Source organism: Xenopus tropicalis, chromosome 1 (genome assembly GCF_000004195.4).
Source record: "Xenopus tropicalis strain Nigerian chromosome 1, UCB_Xtro_10.0, whole genome shotgun sequence".
In the NCBI taxonomy this organism is placed as follows: Eukaryota; Metazoa; Chordata; class Amphibia; order Anura; family Pipidae; genus Xenopus; species Xenopus tropicalis.
Window position 1 is genome coordinate 122,228,325 of NC_030677.2, and position 25,924 is coordinate 122,254,248.

At 37.7% G+C, this 25,924-nt stretch overlaps 2 protein-coding genes across 6 annotated transcripts in view; one reads left to right on the forward strand and one right to left on the reverse strand.

The window, feature by feature from the left end:
• Positions 1 to 5,529: 5,529 nt before the first annotated feature.
• On the reverse strand, positions 5,530 to 25,914 carry plaa (phospholipase A2-activating protein). Of its 2 annotated transcripts, NM_001122803.1 has the most exon segments (14): positions 6,483 to 7,196; positions 9,525 to 9,689; positions 11,218 to 11,319; positions 12,313 to 12,384; positions 12,652 to 12,714; positions 13,281 to 13,497; positions 14,225 to 14,382; positions 15,823 to 15,992; positions 16,412 to 16,547; positions 18,614 to 18,781; positions 18,964 to 19,084; positions 20,352 to 20,452; positions 21,254 to 21,447; positions 25,381 to 25,914. In NM_001122803.1, coding segments are annotated over 14 exon segments (2,400 nt in total). In that variant the 5' UTR covers positions 25,548 to 25,914; the 3' UTR covers positions 6,483 to 6,630.
• ift74 (intraflagellar transport 74) overlaps positions 25,499 to 25,924 on the forward strand; it is a 40,951-nt gene continuing 40,525 nt past the window's right edge. The window contains exon 1 of one of the 4 annotated variants that reach the window (XM_012961966.3): positions 25,499 to 25,652. Coding sequence is in view for 1 of the 4 variants with exons in the window: in XM_018093038.2 (XP_017948527.1) it covers positions 25,769 to 25,783 (15 nt within the window). In the remaining 3 variants the exon portion in view is untranslated. Of the gene's footprint in view, positions 25,653 to 25,694; positions 25,784 to 25,924 lie in introns of those variants that run through there. The other 3 variants (XM_012961964.3, XM_018093040.2, XM_018093038.2) reach the window with 3 other exon arrangements.

Below are 25,924 nucleotides of genomic sequence, written 5' to 3' on the forward strand. Positions count from 1 at the left end.
GTGGCTCGGGGGCAACATGCTGCTTACCAACCCCTTGGATGTTGCTTTCAGTGCCCCCATACCAGGTAGTTATTTTTGAATTCCTGACTTGGGGGCAAGTTTTGGTTGAATAAAAGCAAGATTTACTATAAAATAAAGCCCCCTGTAAGCTGATAGTGTGCATAGAGGCTGCCTAATAGCCAATCTTAGCCCTTAAGGTGGCCATACACGAGCAGATCCGCTCGCTTGGCGATGTCGCCAAGCGAGCGGATCTTCCCCCGATATCCCCACCTACGGGTGGGCGATATCGGGGAGCATTTAGGTAAAGAAAATAATAATCCGATCGTTTGGCCCTGGGGCCAGACGATCGGATTATGTGGGCGGCAATGGGGCAGTCGGATCGGGGACCGCATCAACGAGCCGATGCGGTCCCCGATCCGACCGGATTTTCTAACCTGGCCGATCGAGATCTGGCCAATTTCAGGCCAGATATCGGTCGGCCAGGCCGCTCTGCTCTCCCCATACACGGGCCGATTAGCTGCCGAATCGGTCCAAGGGACCGATATCGGCAGCTATAGTCGGCCCATGTATGGCCACCTTTATTTGGCACCTCCATGATCTTTTATGATTTTGTTGCTCTCCAAGTCTTTTTACAATTGACTGTGGCTCGCGAGTGAAAAAGTTTGGGGATCCCTGCTCTATATACTGCCATGTTAACCACAGTACAATTACTTCACATAAAAAATTACTGTGAACAATAAACCATAAACTGTCTTTTAATAAACTGTATTGGAGGACTGGAGTGGAGGTAAGGTCTGAGAACTGTCTTTTAGCAAAAGAGTTTATCTTCCATTTGATCATACTGAGAATAGTAGGCAGCAGTCTCGGAAGACAATGTGTTGCCAGGAAATGTTGCTCCAATTGTCACAATAAGGAACTAAACCTTTCGCTTTCAATAAACCTGGAGCTTCCATTGCAATACAATATCTTTCTAATAACAATTATGTAAATTTAATGCCCAAACTGGGATTATAAAAAAGCTAACGCATGGCCAGTACAGACAAATGCATCATTAAACTGAGCATTCTAAGGGATGTACCTGCATTACATGTCCTTTCATTGTGTGTTTGTGTGTGATTTTTATTGTGTGGTAAAAGACCATTAAAGGAATATTAAACATTAATTTATGTTTCATGCATTATGCGTTGGCTAAATGGTAGAACATTTCTGGAAAATGCACTCCTTTAATCTGCCAGCAAACATTCAGGCACCATAAAAGAGTTTATCATTCTCTGTACAGCTAGGGCTGCCACCTTTTGCCATGACTAACCCCGGCTGGGGTGTGGGGCGTGACATCACTGGACGGGGCAGTGATGTCACGTAGACAAGGCCTATGAAGTTGCAGGGCGGGGCTAGGGTGTACAGTGTATTTGTGATTATAAAGTAATATTTTGCAAATACAGTAGCCGTTCAATTATCACAATTATGTTGTTCATTTAGCACAAACTTTTTTCCATGTATATATTCATTTAATTCAATATAAACATTTATTTATAACCAGTGTGTCAAGGGAAAACAACTACCTTGGCAGAAGAGCCTAGATAACTAGGCCCTTAGCCTTATGTGATTAATTAAGCACCTACCATGCTATTATAGATTAGCACTAAGATTGTAAACACTATGGAGCAGGGACCTCCTTTCTTTTGTCTGTTTATCATTTAGCACTTCATCTTTAACCCTTCCACTGCCAGGCGATTTGACTCTGGAACTTTTTTTGCCAGTTTTAGAAAATTTTGCGCTCTTTCACTTAAGTGGCCTTTCCTTGCAGAGACTTTTACTTTACCCAGAAACACGATATACCGGTATTGTTTTTTCAGGACAACCTAAGCTTTCAAAATATTTTTTGTGTAATTCCACTTCTGTAACAAGATACAGGCTTTTACATTTCTAAAAAGTGAAGAAAAAAAATATTTTCCATAATATAAACATATCAGAAAAATAAATTGTTTTATGTACAAAAATACAACAATTTTGTAAAGTCCCATGTCTTTGTCTTCTGAATTCATGTTTGTGCGGTCTGTTTTTGAATTTCAAAAACGGACAGCACACAGATTTTAAATGCAAAAACATATATTGTATGAAAAACTTACATCATAGTTTTACTGTACACATTAAAAAGTGACGTTCCGAGCCCGGTCAGGCTCTTCCTTAAGGCATGTGAGCAGCGACTCCATGTTCATTATTCAAACAAAAGGTATTTACAGTATAGTCCAAAAAAAGGAAATGACAACATCATGTATCATATAGGCTTGATGCAGGGTTCCATCCCCATATACACAGTCCATGTAGATGGTAGCACGCCACAAACCAGGAGTTAAATGCCTGGGTGCTAATGCAAAAAATACATAAAAACTGCAGTATAGGCCAGCACTCACAGGACTTCTAGGATTATGACATCAAACGAATAAAGATGTTTTTACAAGAGATCTTGAAGCATGGTTCTTTATTAATCCAACGTTTCAGTTCCAGCCAGGAACTTCCTGATGAAAGTTCCTGGCTGGAACTGAAAAGTTGGATTAATAAAGAACCATGCTTCAAGATCTCTTGTAAAAACATCTTTATTCGTTTGATGTCATAATCCTAGAAGTCCTGTGAGTGCTGGCCTATGGCTTTTAGGGACCCCAAAGTGAATAAATTCCATACATATGAACTATCATTTCTGTCATTTCAGCCCCCGTAAAATCAACACAATTACATGATTTTATGTTGGAAAAAGCTACAAAAAAGTACTCACCCAAGTAATTCAAATATTTTCAGAAAGAACATGTTCCCCCGCATCCAGAATGGGTACATGTCTTTCAACCAAGTCGCAAAACTTTCCTAAAATTGATAATTTTGATGACATTTCCAAGAATCACCTCAAAGCTTCCACATTGCAGCATCTTATCTCCTACATATCATTAGGCACCAAAATAAAACACCCTAAATATGAATGCCAGGGGTCTACTGAACAGTTTAATGTCAAGGTGCATAGGTTTATTTTGATATGTGGCATGTAGGGGCCCCAAAATGAAAATACCCCCATATGATCACTTCTTTCATTTCAGCTCATGCAAAATCAACACATTTACATCATTATGTGAGCTATAGCTACAAAAAAGTATGCTCACCCTAGAAAGCCATATATTTTCGGAAAGAACACATTCCTCCAAATCCAAAGTGGGTGCACATATCTTTTTAATTCAAAGTAAAGTAGAGCCACAAACCTTTCCTAAAACTGGAAAACAATTCCAAATTGTTTTCTATTGTGGTTTTCAAGCAAAATAAACTTTACTTACACTATATAAATTATTTTAATCTTAGTTTCTTCAGCCTTGGAATTCACAATTGCAGCAAGCAGGCAGGGGCCATTTTGTGGACACTGTTATCAAAGCAGGCATTGCATTCTGCCAAAATCTGGTTTCTGTGCCATTATGGGGGGACCTTATGCCCATGTCCATGCACTGGTTACACAGTTACATGGTGAGGGGGGGGGGGAGGGGGAATGTGAGGAGAGCAGCAACATTGAAAAAGTTCTGAATTGAAAGTGAAAGTAACTCTCTGCCCCCACCTCTATGCCTAAGGCATAGAGGCGGGGCAGGCAATATATGATTGACAGCTGGGATTTTTAAATGCTTTTATAATGGGTATGGATGTGGTAATAAAAAAATGATTTTGGATTTCATGTTTAATTGGAAATGGGCTTTTATTATACAGCTTTTTATGTCTGGGTGACAGGTCCACTTTAAGGGTATGCACACATGAATATTTCTTCCATCAACAAAGGGCAGAATCATGAACGGAATCATGGTGGAAACATATTTGATAAAAAAAAATGTACACCATAAAAGTATGGCTATGTATGGATACACGGCACAGATTTTGATAAAAACAAGAAAGTATACAATTTTTCAACAGTATCTGCTCATAGGCTGATGTCAGTGCAGTGAAACAAAGGAATGGATGGGAGCGCATCAGCTTCTCTCCACCTGCAGAGTCCATGTGTCTTTAGCTTTAAATCTCAAATCAAAAACACAAAAAAGGTCAAATACAGGAGATTGTTGAGAAGCATCAGAGTAGCCGTTCTTCACTATTGCTTTGTACTCACTGTGCCACTGGGAACTGCCGAAAGCAGGTGAAACACAACTTCATTTTTCTCTTTATTTCCATTGCTTCTCTGTATCTTAGCACATGGCACTTATTTTTAGATTCAGTTGTCCAGTATATGTTTATTTACTTGGACTGCAAAAATATACATCCATGCATGCATTAATTGTTCATTAAGAGACCCTATACCTGTTATTGGTGTTTACCATGCAAAGTGAAAAGGAAGCATATAAATCACTAGATATTTGATCAATACTATAAAATGACTGGCTTTACATGGTTTGATTAAACAAATGATGTACTATATTACATTATAAATGCAATACTTTCTGTATGTGAGAGATCTTTATCTTTTAAAAGAGAAATGATCAGTTTGTGCAATTTGTTGTTGACTTTTATTATTTACCCTTTTTTGATTTTTCAGATTTTTTTTTAAGAAAAAAGTTCTACCTTCTGGAGCATTAAAACATTATTTTGTCTAATCCTGCATTTAGGGCAGTTGCAGACAGGGAGATCAGTCCATGCAACGAATCTTCGCCCCCTCAATGCCATCCCACCGGCTAGAATGTAAATCGCTGGTGGGATGGCATACGCATCGCTACAGTTTGCCCAAGTTGCCTCTCAAGGGCAACCTCGGGAAATCGTAGTGACACATATGCCATCCCACTGGCGATTTACATTCTTGCTGGTGGGATGGCATTGCTGGGAGATTAGTCGCCTGCGGCAACGAAGATGCGGGGCGACTAATCTCCCCGTCTGCCACTGCCCTTAAGGGCCAATGCCCATACCTTGTGCACTCTTACCTTTGAATTTGTGCCTGTATGTTACCCAACCACTTGGATTGTAAGCTCTACGGAGCAGGGACCTCCTTATTACTGTGTCTCATACCACATGGCACTGAGTATTTATACTTATCTATTGTATTCATTATAATACTTGTCCTGCGTGTGTGTGGTTTTGTATATTGTAAGATTGTACAGCACTGCATATTCTTGAATTTAAAAGGCATTTCAATTTACCACAAAGAGGAGAACAAGTTATTTTCTTTCTTTTTCTCTTAATAAAATGTTCATAAGAGTTTCTAACTACTGTTTGTTGAACCTTCATATTTGTAGAACACATCTGTAAATGCCATTAAACAAGCATTCCAGGTAGATAATGTGAAGGTCTATATTAGCCCATGCATATGCAAAAATTACAGAGCAACTCAGACTATGTAAATTAAATTGTCTTTTGCCCATAACCCTAAACCCCTTGGCCTGTCTACATTACACAACATTTTTGAACACTGTTCGGTAATGCTGGTAGCATCAGATCCAGTTATAACTACACCAGAAATGCAAATGCCTGAATACTCTAAGCTAAACATGAACATACCAAAATAAATGACCATAACTTCAGATCTCAATTAGATCAAGTGCAGCAGAGTAAGATTTAATTAGTTCATTAGTCATTTAGTACAATATTCATAAGGATCCTGAATGCCAAAGGATTTAATAATAAGAAGAAAGGAAACTTGGTTCATATGCTTGCTAAAGTACAGCTGAAGTTCCAAAGACCTGTCTGCTTTTAAAGGGGTAGTTCACCTTTAAATATACTTTCAGTATGTTATAGAATAGACAGTTGTTAACAACTTTTCAATTATTATTTATTGTTTTTGAATTATTTGCCGCCTTCTGACTCTTTCCAGTTTTTAAATGGCCGTCACTGACCCTGGCAACCAAAAACCTATTATTACCTATATTTCTATTAAAGACCTCTTCATATTCCAGTCTCTCGTTCATATCACTGTCTCGTTGCTAGGGTAATTTAGACCCTAGCAACAAGATAGGTGCTTCATAATTCAAAAACAACAAATAAAAAATGAAAACCAATTGCAAATTGTCTCCCCCTGAAATTGAACTTACCCAATCACAATCACACACTCTATAGTTACATTCCTTCACAAAGTCCTCTCTATGACTTACATAGCAATTCACAACACCCAAACCGTGCTATTTTCACCTTCTCATCCCCCCATCTGGTCATTTCTAGCAAGGTACCACTACGTTTAGAACCAAAGGATATAACACAGGATAAGAAATCATCCCTGCAGTTTGCAGCAGGGTTAATTTGGTAAATAAGTGAGAACTCCCTGTGGTGGGAGGGAAAGAAATAGCCCAGGAGAAATGGAAAGGGAAAAAGGTAGGCAAAATAGAAGTGAGACTGTTAACTCAAAAAGTTAACAAAATAATAATCTTTCTGCTCTGTCTGTTCAATGAACATGCACTATTGCAAGTTCACGTATATTCAAAACAAAAACTACAGTAAGTGCAAAAATTTATTCAGACCAATTAGATTTTTTTCCTGTTTTTTTTTTTTTTTTTTTTTTTAAGAGAAGACAAACTTTCTTTAAATCAGCATTCAATCCACAGCATGTCATTTTCAATGTACTTATAGTACAGTGTAATAAGAAAACAATACACATTGGGAATATATTGTCTTCCTCTGGTAAAAAGAAAATAGTTACAGCATATTTAAAAGAAGCCTGCAGCACTCGTTAACTTTGGCTGGTTCGGTGACAGACATGAATTTTTTGATCTGAGAGTCAACACCCAGGGACTTTGCTAACTGCACAGCATTTTTGTCATCACTGATTAATGTCCCAAGAGCTACCAATAGTCTGAAAATTGCTTCAAGGTCTTGCACAACTTCTATTATAGAACTGATGGCTGATAGACACTGAGCCTTTCCTTCTATGTCACTAACTTTGTGTAAACAGATTGCGTAATTAAGCATCAGTGTTGCCAGGGCAATGTGGATATTCTTATTGATGACAGACTTTAGTAATATCGCTTTTGATATGACCGCGTCCCTCTCAGACATCAGAAGGCAAGCTCCTGGGTCACAGAAGAAGGAATTGCATAATGTCCTTAGTACAAGCAGCTGATTTGCTTGTTTGCCCCTAGGACTCATAAGCTGGAGGAGATAGTTGCTAAACTGACTGCCTTCTTTTTCATTGCAGAACATTTCATTGACAGTAGGATTCTTGATTGACAAGCGAAGTACATCTAAGGCTGGAAACACAATATCTAGGATAAAAAAACAAAACAAAAAAAACCAGAATGAGTTTAGGTTACCTTCAGTATGTTTAACAATTCATACTTTTTTATCTATAAAATAGCTAACATGTCTACTAACTGTCTACACCATGTCTACTAACCAGAGAGTAGACATAGTGAAAATGGGCTTTTGATATAATAAAGACATTAGATTTCAGTTATAAATTCTAATCCACAACAAAAAATATTATATATAAAATACTAAGATCATGTTGGTAGACAACAGCATGCACTGCTTTACTTTGCTTAATGGAGTGGTTCACCTTTAACTTTTAGTATATTATAGAAAGGGCAATTATTTAAAAAAAAAAATCAAAACCTTTTTACTTTTTTATAGTTTTTAAATTATTTGCCTTTAGACAAATGCTTCTTTAGATTCTTTCCAGCTTTAAAATGGAGGTCACTGACCCCGGCAGCCAAAATCTATTTCTCTTTGAGGCTACAATTTTATTGTTATTTGTTTTATTATTTGGAAATAAAAAGTAAGACCAGTGTTCATTGTCTCAGAATATTACTCTCTTCATTATACTAAACATTAATTTTATGGTTAACAAACGTTTTAATTTAGCTGCTGTGATTTGCATTATGAAGAAGCTTGTCCAATGTATAGAAAATGAGGAATCTTACAATTAACATGCATAGGATAGGGCAGTAAGTATATGGTAGTGCTTGTAACACTGTTTTGTCTGAACTCCCTCTAATAAACTTTGGATTTCAATATCAACATTGGTTTTTGCAGGCCAGTATGTTATTGTATTCCTTATTTAGAAAAGCCCAACACGTTATAAGCATTATCATACTATCTAAGGATGCATTCAAACTAAAAGATATATTATTCTTGTATTAATCTAGACCTCTTTGTAGCTGACATGCAATTGTAGTGGGAGGACTAAATAATTCTTAATGGGGCATGTTACATGTGGTATCAGTTATAAAAATGGTAGCGGTAGTGCTTTGGGGCTGTATACCTTTGGCAAAAGTGACAATGTTGTTTCCCCATGGTAGGGGACCTGGACCCACTGCTGCATTCACTTTTCAGGAATTAATGTAACTTTTCTGCCTGCATGGTATATGTTGCATGTCTTGCCATGGATAAGCAAAATATACCTCTTTCTATATGAGACACAGCTTAAAAAAATTTTCTGCAAATGCAATGACCAAATCAAGTCATGATATAAATAAAAAAAATATTTCTGTGCAGACTGAATACTGAACTGATGCAATGACAACATAGTGGTACCTTTAAAACTTCAACAGGGAATGTGGCTGAAACTATTTTATATCTTTTAATGATGTGGTACCAGTATATAGGTAATCATAACATGTTGTATCTTCCCATTAATTACCCATTCACATTACATTGTTGCTATGGTAATGTCAAGGATCAGCAGATTAGGTGTAAGACACTAAATAAATGTTGACAGTAGCAAGTGGGGAAGAAGCATCAATGAGTGTAGTTTTAGCAGAACTCATCCAGTACTCATGGTCAGTTTAAAAAGATATACCTAATAAGACTGGAGAGTTAATGAAAGGAGTAACAAATCTTGAATGGCTTGTGACTGGGGGGACAGGGAAAAATGATTTAAGCAAGTAAATTTTAAATGAAAGAGATGAAAAAAAGATCTGCTTGTTTGGCGATCTTTGCCTGATTTTTGTGGGCTGATTGGATAGTAATATGGACCCATACACAACTGTCGGGTGATCTGGTCTTTGCCTGATGGGATTTTTTTTTAAATTTACCTGGCTTATGCCCAACCAGGCTATTGGTTTGTGCCAATATGGTACCAACATAATCTAAAGAAAGCATATTCCTGTATATTGCCAGCTTATATTTAAAAAAAAATCTGATAAGACAGGCATAATAAAAGATTGTTAGATATGTCCCCTTAACAGAGTGCTTGGATACTCAGAATAGTGACGCATTTCCCCATTTCTGAACTGTGATTTTTTTTTTTTATTCTTTACTTCTGTAAAATCAAGTATTCCCGCGTTTGTAATAACAATAATTAAAGAGGGCTAGTTTACATGACTTAAATTTTAACGTAGTGAAGTCACTGGATCCTGCTATCAGTCCACTTATAGCACGTAATGAGATTGCAGCAGAAAAAAAAAAAGACTTTAAATAAACCGTTAATATGAAAATATTTATGTACAAGAAAAATAAAAAGAACTCGTTTTTAAAACAAATTTACTAAACATCCACTATATGCCGTGGGATATTTTTAATGTAATGGCAGTTCTCCTTTAACATAGCCTTTGTATTTGACAAAATATGTAAAATTAGGACACGATCCTTACCTTCTGGCCAATTTACAGCTCTCCACAAGGTATCCAGCTGCTGAGCTGTTACTGCTCCTCCTGAAGGATTAACAGCTACAGATAACAGTTTGTCAAGCTGCATTAAATCCTCCTCTGGCATTTTCCGTTCTTCAGGAGCTGACTCATTCAGTTCTTTAAGTTTTCCTAAAATGTGATTTGCACAGGAAATTGTAAAGCTGTCAAGGCTTTCAGCTTGTACCCTTTCAAGAAGCTAAAAGCAGCTTCTACATGAGCTCTTATAATTTTGTCAGGAAGAAGGATTCAGACATGTTTTCAGATAAACATCAGTACCAAAACCATCTGTATTCAAGATAAATATTCTAGAATTATCTTTGAAAATAAGCTGAAAATAGTACTGTGTAGTCTTGCTTTAAAATAATATATGCCAGACTTTATAAAGGTTATAGGAAAATCATTTGCCCAAAAAATTTTTCCTTTAGTTTGTCAAAGAAAATTTTTAAAAGCGTTTTTCTTCCTCATCCTTTTTAAAGGCATTGTGGGGCAGATTTACCAAAATGTAAGATTAAACCTCACCAGAGAAAAATTCACCCACATTCCTATGAGATTTTTAAAGTGTAATTATCAAATAGGGTACTCTCTATGGGAAACAGTGTCATACCCTGATGCTATTTTCCACAGGAGAAGGAAAGGTAAAAATTAAGTAAGCTTTATCAGAAAGGTCTATGTAAATACAGCCATAAGCACTCACAGAAAAGCTGCACTGAGTCCTCTAGCAAAAGAAATCACATAACTCCTTGTTTTATATTTTGTAAACATGTTCTTCAGGTATCTGACTTCCTCCCACAGAAAAATCCTTCATTCCAGGGGCCAGAGTCTGCCCAGTTCTCTCCTCCCTCCTGCTCCCCCCTGCCATACGAATTCATAAAACTCACTCCCCCCACCCTTAAGAATGTGTGATCTGAGCTACTAAGGGCTAGCTGTAAGCAGGAAGCTACTTAAAATGGCAGCTGCTGTCTTAAGCAAAGGGAGAAAGCTTCGAGAGTTGTTAACTCAGGTAATGCTTTCTGCAGAATAAATATATTGTTCTAGGGGGCACTAATGTGGCAAATCTATTGGCAGTAAAATGCCAAAATGACTTTCCTTCTCCTTTAATGGCAACAGCAGTCAAAGTATTAGCCTTGAGGTGGCAATACACTGGCTCATCCTCCATAATATGAAACCAATCACATGCACCTACATTATACTGTACAAGTGATCATACATGCATGGCTACCTTCCATTGTTCCATTTCTTTGTGATTAGAAGTGTATGACGTGCTTTGCATGGATTACCTGTTGAAATACTGCACTGGCAGATAACATTTTCAAACAGAACAGCTCATCTGGGATCTGAAAATGGCCACACTGCCTGACCAAATCTGGACATGTATGGTCATTTTAAAGGTCACAGTGTGACGTAAAGTTGTCTACAGCACAAGAATCCATATGAAAAAGACATAGCTGCAGTTCATACAATAAGCTAGGCTATGGTCTAAGCAAGGCTTCCACCTTTCAAGCAAGAAATATAGAGCTTAATCAGAAAATAAGGTATTTTTCATATGCATATAATAATAATGTAATATAATTTAATATATATGATCATATCTTTTCCAGCCAAGATATAATACACAGCTTGTGCAGAAATTAAGAGACTGTATGTATGAAATGCTTACCTAGAATTTGTGATGGATTTGCTTGATCAAATGTGACAGGCTCTTTCTTGGGAAAGTAAGCATTTGGGGTTGGTGCAGTTGAAGATCGGTATGCATTTTTTCCTAGAAAGAACAAGTAAAAATATATGGCAAAAGAATTGTTGTAGAAAAGGACACAAAGATTTTTTAGCTACATTTTTGCTCATTTAAAACTGAATTCATATTTAACATATAGTAACGGGAAAACAGCTTTTCACTAAAGCATTCTGTTTTTTAATTTAAGAACAAAAAACTTGCTATTTGCTACTATTACTTTTTAAAAACACATGTTTTACAGTTGAACTTTTCCTAATTAACAACAGAACATAAGAACAGCATATATAGACTTAAAATGGCTCTCATATTAAAATGAAAATAAGGTTACAACAACTATTGTTTGGGGTTAAGAGGAGGGTGATATATCATAATGATAGTATCCCTTAACATATATTTCAAATAAATAAAAATAATTTTAAAGCTGAGTTTGATGTAGAATTTTTTGCAATGCTAAAAAGATGGATTGTCATAGTGCCTTAACTGCCTAGCTAACTGCATATGAACGTATACCCTTTGTTGTCTCTATTGTTAATATTAATTAAAGTACATATACAAAGGCAATTTTATTCTAAAAATGCCACCCAGATATAAATGTTAGATTTTATTAAAGTAATACTGTTATGGGAAAACATGTTTTTTCAAAATGCATCAGTTAATAGAGCTTCTCCAGCAGAATCCTGCATTGAAATCTGTTTTTTTAAAAGCGCAAACTGATTTTTTTATATTTAATTTTAAAATTTCACATGGAACTAGTCATATTCTTCATTTCCCAGGGTGCTACAGCCATGTGAACTGTGCTCTGATAAACTTCAAAAGTGCTGCCTACACATCAATATTACAACATTAAAAAATAGATTTGTTGGTTTAAAACCAAAATTTAAAAAAACATGGAAGAATTCCTTTAAAATGATTGAAGAAAAAGCCTAATGATAATACAATACAAATATATATGTATTTTTTTCCATCAGGTTTATTGGGTTCTATTGTTTTTTATAAAGACCATTAAGTTCTGTTTTTCACCTGTAAATGGATCAGCTGCAGCTGTGGAATAGTCCGAGTGCGATGATGAACTAGGTACATAGCGATTTCCACCTGCAATGTTGCAAAACCAATAATATGTTAATGCAGGGCTTGATTTGTGTTGTTTTAGCCTGTAAAGTGGAGTCATCCCACATAACACATAATAGTAGTGTATCTCACCAAACAGTATAAAAATAAACACTGCAGAGATCAAAAAGTGGAAAAAAACAGATGTCTCGATCTGTTACTTTTGCTTTAATCAGTTCATTTCTTTGCTAATGCTGAAACATTGTTGACAGTTTTCTACACTTTCATAATGTTTTAAATGTTTGGATGTACCTGTAAATGGATCAGCTCCCATATTATTAGTAGAAGAGCTTCCTGGAATGTAACGCCCACTACCTAGAGAAAGAGTAAAAAAAAAAAAAAAAAAACATTGGAGAATCTTATTTTTGAAATGTGTACTGGTAATGGGCGTCATTTTTGTTGATTTCTGTCACTGCTTGTCATGTTTTCAAGTGTGGACAATCTGCCTTTCATTATTACTTGTCACAAGTGATTTAACTCTGCTTTAATCAGCTTGTTAACTTGACAATACAGATAGGCGATTTAGACTTTAGGGACAATGACACACAGGGTGATTTGTAGTTAAAAGATCACTACCATTGGCTACAAATCTCCCTGAAAATAGATTAACATTGGGATTGCTGTGAGTAAAACATATTACTCATGACAATCTGCAAGTAATGGGATTGCTGCAAGTAAAACATATTACTAGCTGGCTTAAATGCGGGAAATTGCCTCCCTTACAACTTCCAATGATTATGCAGATTGTCATGAGTAATATGTTTTACTCACTGCAATCCCAATGTTAGTCTATGGCAAAGCATGTAAAGCTGAATAAACTTCACTATTAATAAGGCAAGCCTACATACAAAAAAAAAAAGCTATACTCAGCTGACCATTACCTGTGAACGGATCTGCAAAGCCTGAGTTTGTAGACTGTGTCTGGCCAGCAGTGTTATCGATGATAAATTTGGCTACCTGATCTAAGAACATGGGATTCAGATCATTCTTCTGCAAAAAGTTGTATGCAACAAGCCAAGGATCCTCTGTCAGGTTATATGGTAACTTGAAGGAGGGCCCACTCTCATTCACATCAATTGTAAACACGTAATCATACTCCTGTGAACAAAAAACAACTAAATTTAAAAAGTAGACAAAATATTGTCAGAATCAGCCAAAGTGTTTTATACAAATTTGGGTACTGCAGATATGCTTGTTTTCAGTAAACTGTGTAATACAGAAAAAGGACACCTTACGTCTCCTTATACTCACCTGACTTTTTAGAGTGTAGGCATTACCTAGTTTTCCCCACTTTACCTCTTGTATCTGTCAGTATTTGTATGAATCTTTATGTTTGATGTGTACACACATCTATTGCTGACACTTTATAATTATCTTTTACCAACAATGCTATAAACCTTAAGGGCCGTGGTTGAATGTAAATCGCCGGTGGGATGGCATATAGGAAATCGTGGCACCGCATATGCCATTCCACCGGTGATTTACATTCAAGCCAGTGGGATGGCATATTGGGGAGATTAGTCGCCCGCAACAAGGGAGATTTATCACGGGCGACTAATCTCCCCGTCTACCACGGCCCAAAGGGTGAAGACACACAAAGCTACTAGTTGTGGCTACTAAAACAGACAATGCTGATCATTTACTGATAACGGTCTCTACGTGTGTTTTAGCAGAGGCAATTCTCAGTATTGTCTATGGCAGGGTATTGTTTGCCTTTAGTAGCCATGAAAAAGTAGCTGCTAATAGTTTTTCTGTGTGTATTCACCCTAAATCTGTATTCTCCACTGTGGCTTTTGTGAAAGGAAATTCTTAACCATTCACATACTTTGCCCTCAAACAAGACTTTTCCAGATGTTTGCTGTGTTGCACCAGATGAGCCCACTACATCTCCAATCTTCATCCAGCGTCCTTCACCAGTGCTCCACTGGTAGGCTTCAACCTTCCCATCTTCTTTGATTAGCCTGGTCTGCCCATCCCTGGTTCCTTAAAAGTAAAACAAGCAATAGTAATTAAAAAGAAAAACAAAAACACTTAGGTGCTGAATCATAAGGGCTCTTTTACTTGTGTGAAAAAACACTCCAAGCTCTTTCGTACTGCTTTGCATTCAGTTATGCCTTCTGTTCCAATTTAAGTGCAGGGTGCCTTCTGATGCAGGCACAACCTGTATCTACATGGTTCCCCCCTGCAGCCTGTGTCAACAGATGCAGTGCTTATTTTAACAAATCAGCTACTAAGGTGTCAGAAGCATTGCCCCCTTCCGACTGCTTTTACATGGAAATTATGGGAAAAAATGTATGGGTAAAAAAAAAAAAAAGTAGTGATTGCATCTAAAAGTGCATTTTGCATACTGCACTAATTGCTCATAAATTACCACTATATTGTTTGTTATACCCATTATTTATAGCTTAAAAATAATGTTGAGTAACACTGCAAGAAAACATTGCCTTGTATGTAATCCTCAAGTTATGGACAGCACTCCATACTTCAATCTTCTTATAATAAAAGCCTTTATTCACATAATTGGCACAGACCAGTACAGCAATGTTTCAGGTCTACATTTACCCTTTATAAGTCTTTATATTCACTGTGTTGCTTAGAATTTTTAGGGCTTTAACTCTATGGGCTTTGGCACATAGGTATTTTGACCACCACTGCACTCTGGTGGAGAAAAGCAGCACTCAAAACGCTTGTACGCCTGTCACCACTACTGATTGCAGTAAATGTAAAACTCTATTGAATGCAAACAGAGCAGTGTCAGGAGAACTTCTGCACAAAAATGCTCAAGAGTTATGGGTTATGGTGCCATGGACCTCTTGTCTTGTGCCAGCCATGTAAGTCCACTACAGGGATTTTATTTACTTTACAGGAGTGATAACAAGCAGGAGAGCATTTTGTCCACCACTGTTCCTAGTCCCGTGCCCCAGGCTAAACATCATCACTTTGTAACTTAAAAGGTATTGGGTGGCCAGCACAAGTATTTAATGTAAGGCTGGGATGATGCCATGTTTTAGTACTGAGCCACTAGGTTAGTGGCAGAACTGATATTTACATGTACCTATAAAATCCTGGAACTTGTCAATAACACTATTAGCCATTTTTTAACGCTAGACAGCACAATATTTAAGGATGCTAGAAAAGCAGAGTCCCCTTTTTAGGAAAGTGTAAATTATTAGTGCTAAAAGACATGCAATTGATATGACACCATAAAATCACTAGTAACTACTGATTGCCTTTTTGCATGTGCATATTTTATCTTGTATCTTGTATAATTCTAACGGCAGATGACATTTTAACTAGGGATACACAGGGTGTCTCAGGATTTGCCTGATACCATCACTATTTGCAGGACTCAGCCTAATCCTCAGTGCCTTTCTTATAACTCATTATACTTCTTAGTAAGCTATTCACAACAGGTAGCTTTACCTGGCTCATTCAAATGATCTTTGCCTGGAAGGTCTTCTATCTTAATATCTCCAAGGTCGCCAGTTTTAGGATCAATTGTTGCTTTGGACAGTTCATTTTCAAAGGCCTGAATTTCCTCTGGGCTGGCTATCCGGTCTGGAGACTCTGTGAACACTCTTATAATGCCATCACTTTAAACAAACAAAAAAAGAGATTATTGATAAACAGCAATTGATAAACAGTGCCATAGGTTTGAAAGGTATGGAATATATTATCCTAAAACCTGTTTTCCAAAGAAAACTGTATATATGGCAAGCCCTTTTCTCACTCTTATTTAAGCAATTATTTATTTTTTTGTAACTTATTTGCAAGACTGTAGCCAACCTAGACTATCAGTGTTCATGGTGAAGCAATTCTGTGGTATTTAAATATTTTTTAGTAGCCTTAAGGCATGGTTCCCCACCTTCAGCAGGGGCCCCTTATTCAGAAAACTGTAGCAGTCCTTAGCATTCCATATAATTGATTCCACACTTGTATAATGTTTTTTTCTCCACATACATTTTAGAATGAAAATCTCCATGCCAGCCAAGGAGCATAAAGTTCCATTTACCTTGCACCAACAACAATGTCTCCATTGTCAAGAACACAACAGCACCACACAGACTGAGCAGGAAGACGAATGGTCTGAGTACACTCTCCTTTTTTCCAGATTCGCATGGATCTGTCCTCTGAGGTAGTTACAAAATCTGCAAGAAGGGTTTTACAAAATATCAGACAAATCTCTATAAAATGCAATAAAATTCACCAGAAGTTTAAAGGGGAAGGAAAGGCTAAGTCACTTGGGGGTGCTAAAATGTTAAGCATCCCCAAGTGACTTTAATCGCTTACCTGGTGCCCCTGTTAGGAGAAAACAGCACCAGCCCGGGGTACCTGGAGCGATACGCTTCCTCGTTCCGCCTGCGTTTTGCTAAGACTTACACATAGGCACATGCACAGTAGAGTGAAAAGCAGACTTCTCTGTTAAAGTTCGGCTTTTCACTCTACTGCGCATGCAGCGCTACAGGAAGGAGGAAGCGCTGGCAGCTACCCCGGGGCTGGTGCTGTTCTCTCTGAACAGGGGCACCAGCCCGGAGTAAAAGGTAGGCTATTGAAGTCACTTGGGGGTGCCTAATATTTTGGCTTTGCCTTTCCTTCTCCTTTAATGAAAAAAATCAGTGGTGCAGCTAGATGTTACTGGGCCCCAGAGCAAACTGAAATTTCTCATTAATTAGGGCTTTACTGGGCCTCCTACATTGTAGGGCCCCCTGCAATTGCAGGGTCTGAATCCTAGGTAGTTATGCCGCTCCAAAAAATAGAAAAGTAGAAGCATGCATAAACATACAATAACCTTCTTGAAAAGCCTCAAGTTACTTGGGTAAATGCAATGGATTTTCATTTACAATTGGGCTCTGCATAAATATAAAACAAATTAACCTAAATGGGCAACACTAATTGATAGGATCTGGCCCACCCATTTTCAATTTATTAAAGTGAATAAAGTGGTCTACTAAAAGTGGTAATATAAATACAATGAATCCCTGACTACTACCTAGTACTAAATTATAGCATTATCTACTGAGAATTATAAAAATGTGGACACCCCCATCTGCTAAATGAAATCGATACATGTATCAATAGGTAATATAATGGAACAGTTCTACTGCTTTTATATTAAACTGGGAAGAATATTGCTAAAAACACATTTGTATATTTAAAGTAACTTATCTGACCTAACTTTCACAGAATGGGTTAGAACCTTATTTTAATCAAATGAAAACAGCTATACAACAAACTATTTGTTTTGAAAAATAATAACGATTTTTCATGATATATTTAAAACACTAGTTAATACATGGTATTGCTTACAACTTATACAATCCTGAAGTAAACAAAGCAGTTGAGATTACTCTTTTGTAAACAATATTTTCACTGGATTTCTCAAAAAGAATTGCAATTAAAAGTACCTTGAGCCCTTAAAGGAGAACTAAAGCTAAAACTTAAAAAGTAGGCTAGAAATTGTGTAGATTGTGTTTTGGGCTTCTGTACCAGCCCAAGGCAACCCCAGCCCTTTAGGCTGGGGTCGCGGCGTCACAAGTCTTTTTCGGTGATTTCAGGAAACCGCGCCGCCGCGTGTGCCATCCCGCCGGCGACTTACATGTTCGCCGGTGGGATGGCGGGTCATGACAACTCGGGGAGATTAGTCGCCCGTGACAATTTCCCCGTGTGCCAGAGCCCTTAGAAGTAAAGATCTGTGCCTCCAAAGATGCTTCAGTAGCTTCCCCAAGCTTAGAGATCGATGCACAATATACTGTGTATAAGTATAAGGCTGATTAGTAAAAAAAAAAAAATACATATTATTAGTGAATGAGAACTCAGTGCAATTAGCATTAGAAATTAGCAACCCTGTAGCATTAGCCTCTATGACAGACAAATTTTCTGCTTGACAATTTGTGATGACCCGTAAGCTTAGCCCCTTAACAGCTGCCCAGAGCGCACTGAGAATGTAAGTGTCACTTTTAACATATTCCAGTATGGTGTCCCCTTGTGACAACTTTGAGGGCTTGGATCATTTCAACTACAGAGATGCTGAACCTTTAGGCTGGTTCAATAAGTTTAGTATATAAATATGGCATTTCTAGCCATATGCATTTTTAGGTTTAGTTCTGCTTGGGCCTAACTTTGGGATTACAGGGAAATGTTTCTACGTATATCAGGTTTAAAGGCAGACTTTTTTTTATGCTGATAAAAATAAAATAACATATATATATTATACCTTGAGAATTTGGAAAGAGACAAATGTTATATATATAATTAGTGTGGCCGTAGTATATTTGCAGGCACTCTCCGGTGATCAGCCATCTTCTAACACTGGCATCATTGGAACAAGAGAGAAATTCAGTGTCATTTACAGTAGCTAGCCCTCGAACACAGTCTTCATGCCCTTTCAAATTGGAAAAAGAAAAACAAGATTAGTTAAAACAAATACAGTATGAAAATCATGTTCCTCACTGAAACACTATGGCTGGAACTGTTTGAGGACTTGTAGGATAACTTTCTTCTCTTGCACAATTAAAAAAAAAAAAAATTATATATATATCATACATACATACAAGAAAGCCATACCAAGAAAAGTCATTTCACATCTGCCTGCCTTCCAGAGTTTGATAGATTTATCAGCTGATCCAGTCAACATCAAGCCCTGCTCAGGCAGTATCTTCACTGCCCAAACAGCAGCTGTGTGTCCCTTGAAATAAAAAAAAACCACAAGGTTACCCTGAAGATCTGAGAAACCGTTATTAAAGTATGTCTTATAAAAAAAAAAAAAACCAGGTAACATTATTTAAAAAAACAAAAAAAAAACCCAGAAAAATTGTTTAGATTACCGGTAGCTAAAGATTAGTAAAATTACAGTATCAATTGTTTTAGTGAATTACATTCAAAGTATGATTTTATTATACTCCAACTAATTTTACACAAGTTTAGGTTTCTGTCATAAATGTCTCTAAACATTTTATGCAAATGCAAGGAAATGATCTTGAAACAGAGTTTTACACTTAAACTAATTTCATGTTTACGTAAAATATCATTTTATTCATGACATACTATTACAAACTGGACTTTTCATGGATATAATATAGTTTCCTAACTCAGTGGCTGCCACCACCCATGAATTATTTAATGGGACTGAGAGCTTTGATCGCTAAAATATTCCTGAAAATATAATGGAATGTCTGACATGCCTAACCAAAAGAAGGACTGTAAAAGGGGGGACAAATTTGTTTTCATTATTATGGAAGGACTAATACACATCATACTCATATTATAAAATATGATATAATAATTATACTTTACAGTGTTCTCCTCAATTATGATGTAAATTTTGTATAAGCAGTGATCCATTCTTTCTTGCCTTCTTCTCCCTACATTTAACATGTACACCATGAGTGTACATGATGAGTGTCATCAGCAAAAAACTGTGACTGCAAAGGAGTGCTACAAGTAAGATTTCAGCAACCTGCTCTGCTACCAATACTTATAGCTTCAAATATTGTAATTTGGGGAATTCCCCCCAATTCAGGACACAGATCATGGCATAGTAAAATCATAGTCCTGTCTTAATCAAACGGATATCAGAGATAGTCTAATATAGTACTTTTCAGATTATAAAATTCACTGGGGGCAGGGACTATATTATAAGACTCGTTTTCAAGCACAATATTTGTATTTTGTGTGCACTTAAACACTATTAACAAAGGTACCTGCCCCTTACTCAGCTTGTTTGTAGTGCCAATGACCTAGTGAGCCTGCTCTAATGAAATGCACACAAATACAGGTTGCAAGGGCACAAAAATAGCTCTCTACAATAAATGGGTGTATAAAGTGAACATATAGATTTACACACCAAAATAACCAATAGCCCTGCCCAAAAGAGCTAACAATGTATAGCTGTATTCAGTGAATTTTGCATATCATATCATAGTGTATACACCTATTCTGTTTATGATCCTTACCTGTAATGTCATCATACACTTATCATTTAGCCACACCTTTCCTGTAGTGTCCCATGATCCACTTAGCAGGGTACCAAATTTTCCAGAAGAAAGACTGCACACTGAAAATAAATAAAACATGATTGATATTTTCTATTTGGCAAAAAAAAAAACCACTATTACTTACAAAAGAGCAAAGAAGATAGTGTTTAACATCCACAATGAGCGATATCAATATTTATTGCAAACTATGAAACAATAGTCCAAAGCATTTTCTCACATTATGCTGCTGCTAAAAGCACCACTGTGAAAGAGCTCACTGGCCACCATGTTAACATATGGTCTAGCTATTCTTGATATGGAAACATTATAAACATGAGGGAAAAACCTGTAACTTCCAATTTATGAATGGGATACCTAAGAAGAATAGCAAGAGCATCAAATATTAATGCATCCAGTCTTACTTTCAAGTTGTCAGTCAAGAACTTCAGCATTCAGAAGGAAGATGACAATTTATGCAAATTATGCCAGTATGACAAGTAGAATAAAGTTCCCTCACTAATCCAATATGCTGTCTAAAAGACCACTATTAATTGCATTTTCCTTGCATCTGTGACATATACTCATTTACAAAAATGATTTATTTGAGCATCCCTTAAGTGTACCACACAACATCAGAAAACACAAACGACTGCCCTCTTTCAAGCCATATTCTGCATAACTTGATGAGATCAATGTTATGGTTATGTATTTAAAAAAAAGGAGTAAAACAAATTATGTTCTGTATAGTACATCAAGTAAAGCAAAGTACATAGACACTTAGATGCATTACTCCTTTACCAGCTTAGGGATATAACAGTTCAATCCATAACACATGTATAGAAGACTGATAATCATTTGCTATTAATTGTAGTTATGCTTACCAGTATTCTTGTGACCTTTTAGTGTATATAAAGGCTTTGCACTGTCCAAGCTGAACACACATATGTTATGGTCATTCCCTCCAGTGGCAATCAATCCTCTGGGGTATAGGTCACTTGGAGGTAAAATACATACAGAGGACACAAAGTTGGAGTGGCCACTCATACGTTGCAATTCCACAAATTCTTGGTTAGGACTAAAAATTTAAGGAGAAAAAGGCACAACATGAGTAAACCTTAACAGTGCAACAAAATAAATGCTTATGTTAACAATGATGTACAATGGCCTATAATAATACATAAAGAACACATAAACACCACCCTTCAGATGTCCTAATAAGGAACTTGTAAATTGAAGAACTTTGTCCCATAAAACTAAATGTAACCAGTGTAAGGGCAAAGACACAAAGCTACTTAGTAGCAGCTACTTGTCATGGCTACTAAATATCAAAAAATACACTGCCATAGACAATACTGAGAAAAGAATATACCTCTGCTAAAACACACATAGAGACAATCAATAAATGATCAGCGTTATCTATTTTTGTAGCCATGAAAAGTAGCTGCTACTAAAAGCTCTGTGTGTCTTCACCATAAAAGTTTTTTTTTCATCTGTGCTGTCCATGGGATGAATATAATGTCTACAACTTAATTACTAATGCAATTCTATTTGTATACTCCAATCACGTATTGTTTTAAGGACATGTAAAGCCTACATTTGCCTACAATGTATATCAGTTGGGCATGTCTCCCCCACCCAAATGGCATCATTCGTACTGCATATTTGTTTGCTAGCACCATCACATTTTCCTAAAGCAAATAGCAGCTTTCACCTGATGGCCATTTTTCCTCTGATACATAATCAGATACATTTAAATCTGCATACACACACAGACCCTTATTCTGCATACATTTCATCAAGAATGCAGGCTCAAACAGGCAGAACTGTCTCTGATAAAAAGTTCTGCTTTGTTTGAGCTCAGGAGAAAATTGAAGCAGACAGCTAGAGCTGAGTTTCTATGGGAACCAGCAATGCCATCTCTTCACTGGCTGCTAGACTGGAGGGCGTGTTCAGTAATCTGAGCTTAGAACAACTGAGCATGCTCACAAGCCATAAGTCAAAGCAATTCCTGAGGGTGGGGGCCGAGTGGGTTACAGGAGGAGAAGGGAATCTAAGTAATTAAGAGGATGCTGCAGCCTTACTATTATGCTCTGGACAACCAGAGTGGCAGGTACTAAAGGATTTCAAAGAGGCTGTTCACCGATTACATTTTTGTGTGTGGGGTTTACATGTCTTTTAATAATTATTGTTATATTATAACCAATTATATTTAAATAAATGACATAAATAACTTCCTCTTTCTGTATAAATTCATATATTTTATACTGGGACACAGAAATCTGCAGAAAGTATGCTTTGTATACTTCTTTGTGCTCTGAATAAAATAGTAATTTTTCTCTGATCTGAAGTTGTGGACTCTGTCTGTACCCACTGGGTATGGCTTGAACACTACTAGGCAAAACTGCAGAGGGGGTCTAATTGTAATTGCCTTTATGTAACACTTAACACTGGTTTTCAGGCTGTATACTGCAAACCCCTATATATTAAAGTTGCTTTTGAGATGAGATATATATATATATTGTAGGGGTTTGACAAAAATGGGCCCCACAGGATGGACACCCCTAGTACAGGCCCCAGGGTGGCCCTGGTTAATTGGACACTTGGTATGGTCTGGGATGTCAGTACTTAACAGGGAGTATCCCTGCAGTTCGGGTTACAGCCACAGGGTGGTGTGTAAGGTTATAAAAGGGGATGCAGCCATGTGCTGTCGGGTCTTAGTCCTGGGACTGCCTCTGGGTAGAGGAGTCTAACAGGATCAGTAAGTAGATAGTTAGTTCTGTGATAGGTCGCTCCAGGAGTGACATGTAGGTCAGTAAGTTAGAATGGGTGGATATTGCCCCTCCAGGAGTGGTGGTGGGGTTAAGACCCCCAGCAATACATCTGCTGGAGAGCAGGGCCCAAAGTGTCTAGGTAGGTGGATCAAGCCACCACTAGAGGCAGATTCCTAATCTGAGGGTACCTAGGCGTGAGTACCGGGGTGAGTCCTGGAGGTGGGTCAGCCTGGCGAGAGTACCGGGGAGAGCCCTAAGAGAAGGTCTCTCTGCGAGAGTCCCGGGGGAGCACCTAAATGGGATCACTTGGACAACAGGAGAGAGGTTCTCTTAAGGTGAAGCTAAGGAGTATATGCCCTGACGAATGTATGCCACTCCTGGAGAGGTTCTACCCAAATAAAAACACTCATCTGGTTCATCACATCTTGTGTATCTGGCTCTTTCCTGCACCAGGGATCACCTACTTGCCGGTAAGCAACTACCCCATGGGAGGGGCAAGGTGCCGGGAGTTGTGTGGAGTCCCTGAGAAAGGTTGCAGTGTAATATCAAGTTCCCAGGGTGGGAGTTATAGTCCCACAGCATTACCCCTGGGTGGAGGCACGCCAATAAGAGTGAAGACTCCCTGTTACCCCCATAGTAAGCAGGGGCTCAGGACTCCTGTAGCGCCAAAGTATAGCAAGTATATATATATATATATATATATATATATATATATATATATATATATATATATATACACACACACACACACACCTGTATACAGTTTATGATTAGTGCATAAAAACCAAAGTATGCCTTCAACAACATTGATGCTGAGTTTTAATATATGTAAGCATACACATTGACATATACCCACCAGATGCTTGTTTTTCACGCTCACTGCTCTAAAGGTCATACCTATTAAATGGGAACTATTGACCCTTTCTTATGATTCCATTTGCTTTGTCAGGTTTAGCTAACTGCACTAAATTTGGTCCTGTTGTTCTTACTAGTTAACTGTGTCAGAGTTCAAAAAGAAAATCCAAAAAAAAGGTTTGAGCTACAAATGATTATTATAGGATGGCACTGCACATGCTGTGATTGCCTTGCTTTTATTTACTGGCTTTACTGCATATGCACTAGTTTGTATAAAGCCATGTAGTGAACTAAATAATCTTCCCTGTTGCCGTTGAAGTACCGTCAGTTAACTTTTTTAATTTCTTTTTCAGAACACTATGTATTTGTTACATAGTATCTAGTGCAGTATACACTATTATTTTTTATTTTCGAATCAGTGGTCACCTTGCACAGCACAATGTCAGTAATCTGGCAGTGACATGGTTACATTAAAAAGACAATTTTTATGAAATATAACTTACTTTCTACTTACTATGTTTCATAAGCATTTAGTTTTCCTTAATGGGTTAATACTACCCCTTTCTTTTACGGGTTAATACCACATACTACAATGTACACAAGAATTTAAACCCATTGGCCCCAATACAATGTACACAAGAATTTAACCCCATTGGCCCCAATGCCAGATCCGGAAAATGTTGTTTTTAAAATATTCCCATCATATTAATAAGATATTAGTGCAGGTTGAAGAGATAGATACCAATACCTATGCTAACCATGTTGCATGGTTTAGTTTTGCTTTGGTTGTGACAAAAACAATTTGGAAGGCAATGCTAACTAAATAATATCTTAGGAGGTTACTGTTTATCTTCCCTGACAGAACATAATGAGAATAAAAGAAAGAATAAAGGGAATAGAGAATAATACTGATACGGAGAAGCACACATGAAAAATAATAGGCAAAATATATTTTAAAAGGCAATTAAAATGATGAAAGCAGAGAAGAAATGATATAGAAAGTAAAGGATAAGCAATGAGAAATATTGGTGAAGGGTCACCCTGGCTGAGGTCAATCCTAGGTACCTAGGGTACCTGACAATAGAACGCTTTATTGGTCCCATTACACTGGTGATCAAAAAGGAGGTGTAGCATAAGAACATCCCTGAGTCTAGTCTAGGTCAGTCAGTATCTCTGGGACGTCCTTGCTGCGTTATTTATACAAGCTGAGATGTAATCTTATGGCTGCATAATTTTGGCTTGAAATTCATCTGATGATGTTCTGAAAACACGGGGCGAACAATGAGTCAGTAGATGCTGAGAATATACAGTATTACTATAATCCGGCATATTAACCCCCACCCCCACAACTAGGTAATAGTTTGATTGAGACGCTCTCTCACCTGTCTGGTACCCAGAGGCGTGCGCTCCTGTCACGTGACACGGACACGAACCCCTCGCCCGGCCAAAGGGGGCAGCGCGCCACTCCCCGCACATCCAATTCGTGCCCCAGGAGGGAGCAGCGCAGCCGGTAACAGTTGTCACCGCCATCTCTTCCTGCCTGAGACATGACACAGCAGCCTGCTGCACCAGCACAGCCGGAAGTGATGAGACGGGACTCTGAATACTGGGCACCGGAGGAAGTGACGGCATTGCGCCCTCCCCAAGACCTCAGGTAGCCAGCAGTCAGTTAAAACACATAATGGTATCGGGACTGGTCATTCTTTACACATAGTCGTGTTTACAAACGCATACTAATCCTTGTCTCGAACTATGATCTAAGATATATTTATGGGAGCGATTAAGGTAAGCCGACACGCAGGCTACCTATGTACAGAAGCACCTGCACCATCAGTATATATACATCATGCTTGCCAGCCAACAAGCTGTGAGGAACCACAGCCCTTCTTGATTACGTCATTACGGACACGCCTGATTCATTCTCTC